Genomic DNA, 9,491 nt, shown 5'->3' with positions numbered 1-9,491 from the left:
GGAAAATATTTTTTAAATTGTTTCCGATGCCATTAAAAACTGTTATACTCTATAGATCTGTGATTATTACACTCAACAATCGAAACACCAGTCAGCTGTTGACATGTGTTGACTTTTGAATTCTTTGGTGAATTAAATTTTTTGATTTAATGTTATTATAAATCTAACGAAAAGATAAGCTGTTTAGAATTATCATTGAAATTAATAAAACTTATAATATTGTTTATTTATAGATATAGAATATTAACAATTAAAGAAAATTAAACATTGATATCATTTATGTTTAAAGTGTATTAAAATTTTTATTTTGGTATATTTTTTCGTTCTGATAAGTTCTAATATTTCATTAGTAGAAAATGGAAGAAGTGTCGAAAGTAATTATTAAACCATTACAACAGTCAATTTATATGAAACCTTACACAATGCACTTTGTACAAAACGGCGTGAAGAGAACTTGGGATTTATTAACTATTCATGATAGTGTAGCTATCCTATTATATAATATTTCGAGAAATGTACTAATTTTTGTGAAACAGTTTCGACCAGCAGTTTATTTCGGAAGTATCCCCGAAGAAGATAGAAAATTTGATGAAGAAATTGATATGAAAAAGTATCCACCTTCTTTAGGAGTGACTTTGGAACTTTGTGCTGGTATAATAGATAAACAGAAATCTCAAGAGGTAATTGCCAAAGAGGAAGTACTCGAGGAATGCGGATATGATGTACCAATTAGTAGTTTGGAAAAAATTGGTTTATATAGATCTGGTGTAGGTAAGTAAATATGAAATAATCAATTAAAAATATTTTGTTGGACATGTGAATTACTTAGAAATGTTATGTGATTCTCAGGTACTTCTGCCAGTCTTCAAACTGCTTTTTATTGTGAAGTTACTGATGAAATGAAAGTTTCTGCAGGAGGAGGCGTAGATGATGAAATTATAGAAGTTGTTGAAATGACAGTTGGAGACATTAAAAAATACGTAACTCAAGATTATATAAAAAGTCCTCCTAGTTTTATGTTTGCCATTTACTGGTTTTTATATCATAAACAAAAATAATGTTAACTAAATCAATTCCAATAAAAGTTTTTAATCACAACTGTAAATTTATATATAAATAAAAAAATTGATTAGTCCCCAAAACCCAACAACCTTATTCACCATATCTCCCTAATTAAAATAAACATTTTGTGTAATGCAAGTCACTGAAAATTTCAATAAAGGCCGCTTGACATGATGCAGTACAACGCGAAAGGCATAATATTTCTTGATGAAAGGCATACGCAGATCATTATTGTCTACAACATTATCAGTTTAGTGTGGTGCAAGCTGTAACTCTAAGAAGAAATCTAGTTACTTTTGGCTTCACAACAAACCTGTCCATCAGACTTCAAAACAAAGACAGCAGCTGATATAATTATTAGTGATCCACTGACCACTTTGTTATTTACTTAATTTTGTTCTCATTTTTAAACTGGTTACAAAATATTGAATAATAATTGCGGTTAGGTTTTTGTTTACTTTAACTAACGGAATTTTTGATAGTGGCAGCCAATGCAATGAGAAGTGACGTGCATTATTTTGATCTTGCATGCAATTTCTTGCATCTTGTACCATATAAATTGGTCTTAATGAACTGCTTGAGTCTAAAATGATTTTATATTATGCAACTCTGCACATTTCAATTTATTTTTCCACAATTGCCAAATTCTTACCATACCCTTTTCTTACACCAGCGCTATTCTGGAAGGTTTTTGAACTACTATTAAACATAGACAGCTGGACACTTTTTCAACCATAGACATGGTAATTCTAGACTGCTGAAATAATATAATTTCATTATTGAAAAGTTTTGCCAATTTTAGAAAGAAACATTCTCTGGCCTAAAGTAGAGCTATCTTTCTCATTATAATATTGGAATACGAATTTTATTGAAAGCGCAATCTAGTATTACTTTATCTATGTTTTCAACTTTTCTCCCATATGAAATACTCCTTCTCTATACTCTTCATAATATAATACAACAAATCATTTTTAAATTATAATTCGTTTATGATAACTGAATTTTCTTAGCCATCATAATAGGGGAGTCAATCCGTTACTAAGTTGGAAATTCTCGAAAGAGTTAATATTAATGATATAGAGAGCAAGATATGGGAACTTGTTTAAGTGGGTGCTTACTGCTTATAGAGAGGGAAAGACAATCGGTTTACCACTCTCTATTTCTCTTCACTCTATTCTGATTCGAAACTTCAATGTCATGGTAATCCAATCACAAGAGTTTAGAGAGAAAGATAGACAGTGGTATACCGATATTCTTTCTATCTCTAGCAGTACTTCGAGCCTTCTTGAACAAGCTCCCATAGTTCACTCTTTCTATCTCCATCCAAATTATAAGGAAATAAACAAAGACTCTTATGAATTTGTTTTTCTATCAACCGTTAAAAAAATTTCATACATAGATCTAACTGAAGAGTATCTTTATCGATGGTTACTGTGTATGTTTGAATCATGTTAACTTGACGTTGACATAAAAACCGTTTGTTTACCAATTCAAAATTTTAAGATCATAACGGCTTTTGAGTGAAAACTGAAAAGTAGAATAATAAGCACTATTCGAAAATGTTTTCTGCAACAAAATACACTCCAACACCTAAAAGAATAAGACGTGAAAAAACAACTGTATCTACATCAAGTTCAGATGTTGAAAAAGATCCAGTACATGTATATTGCCGATTGCGTCCTCTTCAAGAAACAGATATTAAATCCTGTATGACTCTCTTGTCTCCCCAAGAAATTTGTATATCTAATGAATCCAAGGGAATAAGGAGAGATATATCTTACAAGTTTAAACATATCTTCACTTCGTTGTCTACACAAAAGGAAATTTTTGATCATGTTGGTTATCCGCTTTTAGAAGATTTGTTAAAAGGAAAAAATGGTTTATTATTCACATACGGAGTTACAGGTTCAGGGAAAACGTATACTTTAACAGGTAATTTGAGTTATTAATTATGTATGTAATTACAGTTCACCTTCTTTCTAATATTTATTTCACGTTCATAATACTTGAATTGTTCTACTATTATCGCTTTTCATTATGTTTAATTTTTGTGAACTTTTTTGTTTTTGGGTTATTTTCAGTAACCACAAAATTGTACGTGTTTCTGAAGAAATTTTTTTCCTGTTTCTGTTTGCTTTTGAAGCTATTTGTTTTCCAGTAATGTTCTATTAGTATATTTGTTTTGTTTTCTTACACATACATATTTATGATCCCTTTTTATATTTAATAGTGCTTAATAGATAATATACTTTACTATTTTAGGAGACCAAAATAATCCTGGCGTGATGCCTAGATGTATAGACACAATTTTTAATTCAATTAACGAGTTTCAATCCCCAAAGTACATGATAAAGTCAGATAAAATGAACGGCTTTGAAATTCAAACTGAAGAAGATGCAGCTCAAGATCGCTTATGTGAAAACAGAGCATTGCTCAAAACTCCAAAAGGTTCGAGAAAAATCAATGGGGATAAAATATTTTTCACCAATGATGGTACTAGAATACAAGTTTTAAATGAAACAAATCTCTACGCTGTATTCATTTCTTATATAGAGATATATAATAACAATGTCTACGACTTATTAGATGAATCAAGTAATGGAAAAACTTTGCAAAATAAGATATTAAGGGAGGATCAGAATCGTAATATGTATGTTAATGGGGTTACAGAACTTGAAGTTAAATCTGCTCAAGAAACTTTCGAATTGTTTTTAATAGGTCAAAAAAGAAAGAAAATGGCTTATACTAATTTAAATGCCGAATCTAGTCGTAGCCATTCTGTTTTCAATATAAGAATCGCACAACTGGAAAAAATAAGTACAGATGATAATAGAAGAACAGTTGTTCCTGAAAAAAATTTACTAACAGTTTCCCAATTGAGTCTTGTTGATTTAGCCGGTTCAGAAAGAAGTAGCAGAACCCAAAATACAGGAGCAAGGTAAATATTTCAATTAATTGGGAGTTTTTATTTTGTGTGTGGAATTGGAAGTTAAAACATTAGGAAAAGTAGTTCATAGTTAATTGTGGGCCCCATTTGATTTCACCAAAGGCCCATGTCCTTTGAGAAGCAGATCAGATGCTTTGGCTTTAACCTTTTGAAATGGGAAAAAAATAATATTTTTTTTATTTTCCCTCATCATTCATATTTTCAGGAATTATCTGTATTCTACTTTTTCCTCCACCTTATTTCTTTCCAGTTCTCTCTATTTGTTTTTACTGTTGCTTATCTAATGATATTCTGATATTTCTATGTTTTTGGTAATATTCTTTTTGCTAATTTACTTATTTTTTTCCCTTTCGATGGATGAAATATTGGTAATCAAAAACTACTACTTGACTAAGCATTTTAAACCCTTCTTCAACTAACAGTTGCAATGATCAAACAATTTGATCAACTGATTGAAGCATATGTACTAGTTTAATATCTTTTGATACATCGTGAAAGTGTATTTCTTACAAGAGTCCAAGAGTTAAATGATATAACCAGTTATCCTAAAGTACCAACATTTATAGTACCAAGGATTAACCCAAAGTGTAATAATGCAGGTTGCTACTAACAGGCAAACAAAAATGATTCTATTAGAATCAACTTACTTAATCCTGAAGCTTTTCTACCTTTTCAGGTGTAAGGCATGTTGAAATTGAACCATTACGTGGGCTCTTTTTTTCCTTTCTTTCTACATCACTACATCTACATTCCGATTTTGATAACTCAGTCCGTGTTAGAATATTTTTATGGTTTAAATTGCTATGACCCAGGTATATGCTGTTTGATGTTGGTTGGGGCCAAGGATTACCACTGATTGTTTTGCCACATTCTTAACATTAGATTTAATTTCACATTTCATGTCTTGAAAATAAATTTTGTCTATTTGACTAGAATCCTGTTTGCTTGTTGCTTATCGGTTTAGTTGCTCTACTTCCTCATTTCCTTTTATACAGGAACGTGATGGTTGTAGCAGGGGTGTAGTGTTTTTTACATATTTCTGTTTTTAGTTCTTTCAGTATTTCCTTTTTGGCTAGAAACTGTCTTAATTGCATTGAAGAATCTTCCAGCTGCTTCATTTCTCTCGTTTATCCTCTGTTCCAATTTTCCATCTTGTGTTAGTGTTATATCAAAGTATTTGACCTACTCTATGTTTGATTTTTCTAATTTTAACTCATGTGTTTCTCCTTTTGGCTAAATCATCATCTATTCATTTTGGATTGGAGGTTTTCTCTCTTCTGCCAATATTATGTTGTATAGTATCTTCGATATTTTAATATCTCCCATTTTCCAATGTCTTGTTCTTATGTTCTTTTTATTTCTTCATGTAATAAGATGGTGAATAATAATGGGCTTAGTATACATATTTGCTTTACTCCTATTTCTTGTTTGAACCTATTTGATAACTCTGACTCTGACATAGTTTTTCGTCTGATTATATAAAGCATCATAAATATTTTTTAAAATGAATTTTTGCATTTTTGCATATAATCAGAATTGTAATTTTTGTTTAGATTAAAAGAAGCCAGCTGTATAAATAATTCGTTGATGAATCTTAGAACATGCCTTGAAATACTTAGAGAAAATCAACGTCTTAAAGGAAACAAAGTTGTGCCTTACAGAGATAGTCGATTGACATACTTATTTAAAAATTATTTTGAAGGAGACGGTAGCGTTCAAATGATAGTTTGTGTTAACCCTTCTGTTAACGATCTCGAAGAAAACATACACGTGATGAAGTTCGCAGAGATGACTCAGGATGTAAAGATTATAAAATCTGATCCAAAACCAACAGCTATATCAACAACTAAAAAAGTAAAACTGAAATTTGTATAGATATAGATTTTTTTTAAATAGTTTTTATTGTATTTTAGGGGATTTCCAAGAGGGTGGCGACACCAGCTAAAATACAAAAAGCTACTTTATTTTCAGTCTTACCCAAAATACCCATATTCAAATTCGATTTTACCGATGCTGAAGAATGCGGCAACCTTATAGATAATGTAATAAGAATACTGAAACATTCCAGATCTAAATCTAAGGAACTCGATAGTGATATTACTAAAAAAAATTTGGAATTGAGGAAACGTCTCGTCAACGTTGATAATAAAAAGGTATTGAATAAAGCGGAGATTCGTAATTTGAATCAAATAATCAATAGGCAGCAAGTGAAAAATAATAATTTGGAAACAAAAGTTTCTCGTTTGGAAACCGAAGTCTGCAGTTTAGTTGATAAGAATAAGGAATTACAAGGAGTTATTAGATCCTTACATAATACTATAAATGAGAAGGTGAGTTTGATATTTTTAGTATTTAATTGCTTATCAACATTTTCAATTATTCCCCAACAAAATTGTTTTTTTTTCTTGGTAAATATTTTCCCTGTTGTGTTATTAACTGTTTTTTATGGTCTTCAATATTATGCTATAAAAATGATTTAATTATCAAAGCACCCGAGTTTTCCCAATATCTCTCTCTACTACATCTTTCTTGTATTTTTATAACAAATTGTACCTTTAAGGTACGGACACCAACGTATTAATTTTTTAGGCTTTAAAACTGGACAGTTTTCTTTCATTTTCTTTTTTTCATATTTTCCAGGGCCGTTTGTTCTTGTTTTCCTTACATTTCTGTTGATCTTTATATCTATACACCCTCGACCCTTAATATCTGTTTATACTTTACTTTGCATTACTTTAGTTCTTTCATTGTTAAACTTTAATATTGATTTTTCATACTTTCATAACAAATTGTTCATTGCAATCTGAAATATTTCTCCCTTTGAATATGTTGTTGGGTCTCATGAAGATGATACATTATTTTTAGTTTTCTTTTTGTTGATTACTTCAATTAGTTTTCTTTCTTTTCCAATTTCTATCACTTCAATGTTCCAATTTATATGTTCTGGCCATTTTCATAGCCTCCAATATTTTTTCATATTTTCCAAAGCCGTTTGTTCTTTTTTTTGATCTATAGTTTTAATTAATATATGATGATTTTTTTTGGTTAAAATTTTCCCTGTGTTTCTTCATACTAACATACCCCCTTGACCCCCGACACTTTTACTTTACTCTGCCGTTTCCTTCCCTTCGTTGTCGAATTTCTTTTGTCTGATTATTGTTATACAAAATTTTGATATTGATTTCTTATATTTATTGTTTTATAAAGGGCTATTTTGACATCTTTAAGGTTTTAAGACTGTATAGTTGATCGTAGTTTTCAAATACTGTTTTCTTGAGCTCCCCCTTGACCTTTTTGCCACAATTTTCCTTTCAAAATGTTATAAAGTTTTTGTGTCTCATGAAGATGACCCATTAGTTTTATTCTTCTCTTCATTGCGTGTTTCAATAAATTTGTTTTTTTCTCCTATTTTTATCACTCGAATGTTTATATTTTGGTCTTTTCCATTGTCTCCAGTGTCTCCTTTTGATATTTTCTTGGGCCATTTGTTTTTGTTTTGATTTAGAGCCTCCGCTTTGACCCAAATAAGATTCTTCTATTTTTAAAATTACTGCCTATGCGATATTCCTTGTATGCTCTTAACATTTGACCTAGCGGTCTATTCATCCTGTTTTCTTCAATATCGCTTTCTCTTTAACCTACTTTTTTCCATCCCTAAGTCATTGAACTATTTTTTGTCGAATTTCTTTTGTATAAAGCTCTATTTTGACATCTTCAAGGCTTTAAGACTTAATAGTTCATTGCAGTTCTGATTTTTTGGGCTCTACCTTAACTTTTTTTTCACAATTTTTCTTTTTTTTTAATATGTTTTTGTGTCTCATGAAGATGTCCCGTTAGTTTTCTTTTCAGTTTTGTGATGAGTTTCCCTTTTTTTTCAATTTCTATCACTTGATTATTGCTATTTATGACATTTTTGTCTTTTCCATCGTCTCCAGTCTCTTTTTATCATATTCTCCATTATAGTTTGTTCTTGTTTTTATGTAGAGCTTTGTTTAAGGTTTTAAGACTGTATAGTTATGAAATATAATTTACTTGGACTCCTCTAAACATTTTTTCCTTTGAATATGTTATTGAAAAAGTTTTTGTGTCCCACGGAAATGACTCATTAGTTTTATTTTCTTTTTTGTGATTGTTCTAATAAGTTTACTTTCTTTTCCAATTTCAATCACTTAAATGTCACATGATATTCTGGTCATTTTCATATCCTTCGGCCTCTTCTTTTCAATTCTCCACGTCCATTTATTCATGTTTTTATCTAGACCTTTGGTTCTATCTTATACACCCTATTCAAATATCATTTTCTTTTCATCTTGCTTTACTCTCAATCTTTTGTGGTTGAATAATTTTTTCAAATGGGTACATTGTAGAATTTCTCTTATCTTTGATTCAATATTTTGTATTTTGATGACATTTTGCTCAATTTTGATGTTATAATGTTGTACTGTGTCCTAGCCACTGGTCCCTGTTCAATACCAAATGGTTTTCTTCATTATCTCTCATTTTCTTCCGTATTCTTTTCATTTCCTTTTTTTTCTCATATTCTCCTACTGTTTCTTAACCGTATATCAGTATCTCCCATAAAAATGTTGTAATGAATATTTGGGAGGTTTTTAATGTACAAATAATAAAATGTTTTCCTTTTTAAGGATTTGAAACTAAATCAAAACGTATTAGAAAAGGAACGAACTAAGCAAAAAATAGCATTGGCTAGCGAAAAGATGAGTCAAGAACTAGATGCGAAATTGAAGAAGCAAAGGGAACACCTCAACGCAGCGATGTTAGCAAAAGAAATACAATTGAAGAAAGTACGCGAAGCTTTGGAAACAGACATCATTATCAATCCTGTCGAAATGAATATCGAAAATATTCCTCCATCAATACAAACTCCAATGACCCCAACTGAATCATCTCAACGTCACATGGCAGGGTACACACCAAGGCCTAGGCGACGATCGAAATCAGCTGACGAGGTAAGAAAGTATTTTTGTGTGTAGAACAAATATTATTTACGTATGTTTAGGTATGGCTCGAACATAACTCGATTAAACCAGTACCTTTGGGCACGGTCTTACAACCATCTATGAAAAAACGAAAATCCGTTTCGAAGTTGACGAAAGCATCTGATGTAACAAATCCGAAACAATCCAAATATTGTCTATTGGCTCAAGAACAAGACAAAGATGGCGAAATAGAAACTAAAGTTTACAAGGCGGATATTTTACCTACTACAGGTGGAGGAGCACAAGTTATATTCAATGACGTCGAACGGTTGAGGCAACAATCTCCAACAGCCGATTGAGAGTGATTAGAATGTTTCTTTTATATTTTATGTTCTTTTTTTATATATTTATAAGTAAGATTTATAAACAGTATTTTAAATAGGTGGTGTTTTGTATTAAATATATCAGCATATTCTTTTTGTTTTCTTTATCTTTACCACAGATAATAGTAATTTCAGTTTTCGTGTACAGTTGTGAATATC

General features: G+C 30.6%; 2 protein-coding genes and 1 long non-coding RNA gene across 3 annotated transcripts; 2 read left to right on the top strand and 1 right to left on the bottom strand.

The window, feature by feature from the left end:
* The first annotated feature begins 89 nt into the window (after positions 1 to 89).
* LOC130896833 (uridine diphosphate glucose pyrophosphatase NUDT14-like) lies at positions 90 to 1,098 on the top strand. The gene is made up of 2 exons (XM_057805167.1): positions 90 to 771; positions 850 to 1,098. The coding sequence occupies exons 1-2, from the start codon at positions 357 to 359 to the stop codon at positions 1,056 to 1,058; spliced, it is 624 nt and encodes a 207-aa protein (XP_057661150.1). The 5' UTR covers positions 90 to 356; the 3' UTR covers positions 1,059 to 1,098.
* LOC130896838 (uncharacterized) lies at positions 1,012 to 1,726 on the bottom strand. The gene is made up of 2 exons (XR_009059620.1): positions 1,357 to 1,726; positions 1,012 to 1,297 (listed from the first exon to the last, which is right to left on the bottom strand). It is a non-coding gene; the product is annotated as an uncharacterized LOC130896838 (long non-coding RNA).
* Positions 1,727 to 2,492: 766 nt separating this feature from the next.
* On the top strand, positions 2,493 to 9,426 carry LOC130896820 (kinesin-like protein KIF23). Its single transcript, XM_057805147.1, has 6 exons — positions 2,493 to 2,994; positions 3,325 to 4,000; positions 5,563 to 5,863; positions 5,923 to 6,339; positions 8,656 to 8,979; positions 9,030 to 9,426. The coding sequence occupies exons 1-6, from the start codon at positions 2,622 to 2,624 to the stop codon at positions 9,306 to 9,308; spliced, it is 2,370 nt and encodes a 789-aa protein (XP_057661130.1). The 5' UTR covers positions 2,493 to 2,621; the 3' UTR covers positions 9,309 to 9,426.
* Positions 9,427 to 9,491: the final 65 nt, after the last annotated feature.

Source organism: Diorhabda carinulata, chromosome 7 (genome assembly GCF_026250575.1).
Source record: "Diorhabda carinulata isolate Delta chromosome 7, icDioCari1.1, whole genome shotgun sequence".
Classification (NCBI taxonomy): domain Eukaryota; kingdom Metazoa; phylum Arthropoda; class Insecta; order Coleoptera; family Chrysomelidae; genus Diorhabda; species Diorhabda carinulata.
This window is presented reverse-complemented; position numbering and strand designations above follow the sequence as displayed.

Bases quoted from the DNA above. Each gene is read 5' to 3' on its own strand.
- LOC130896833 (XM_057805167.1), top strand. From the start codon at position 357: ATGGAAGAAGTGTCGAAAGTAATTATTAAACCATTACAACAGTCAATT. The intron at 772-849 runs GTAAGTAAATAT...TGTGATTCTCAG, and splicing joins TTTATATAGATCTGGTGTAG to GTACTTCTGCCAGTCTTCAA.
- LOC130896820 (XM_057805147.1), top strand. From the start codon at position 2,622: ATGTTTTCTGCAACAAAATACACTCCAACACCTAAAAGAATAAGACGT. The intron at 6,340-8,655 runs GTGAGTTTGATA...TTCCTTTTTAAG, and splicing joins ATAATACTATAAATGAGAAG to GATTTGAAACTAAATCAAAA. The intron at 8,980-9,029 runs GTAAGAAAGTAT...ACGTATGTTTAG, and splicing joins GATCGAAATCAGCTGACGAG to GTATGGCTCGAACATAACTC.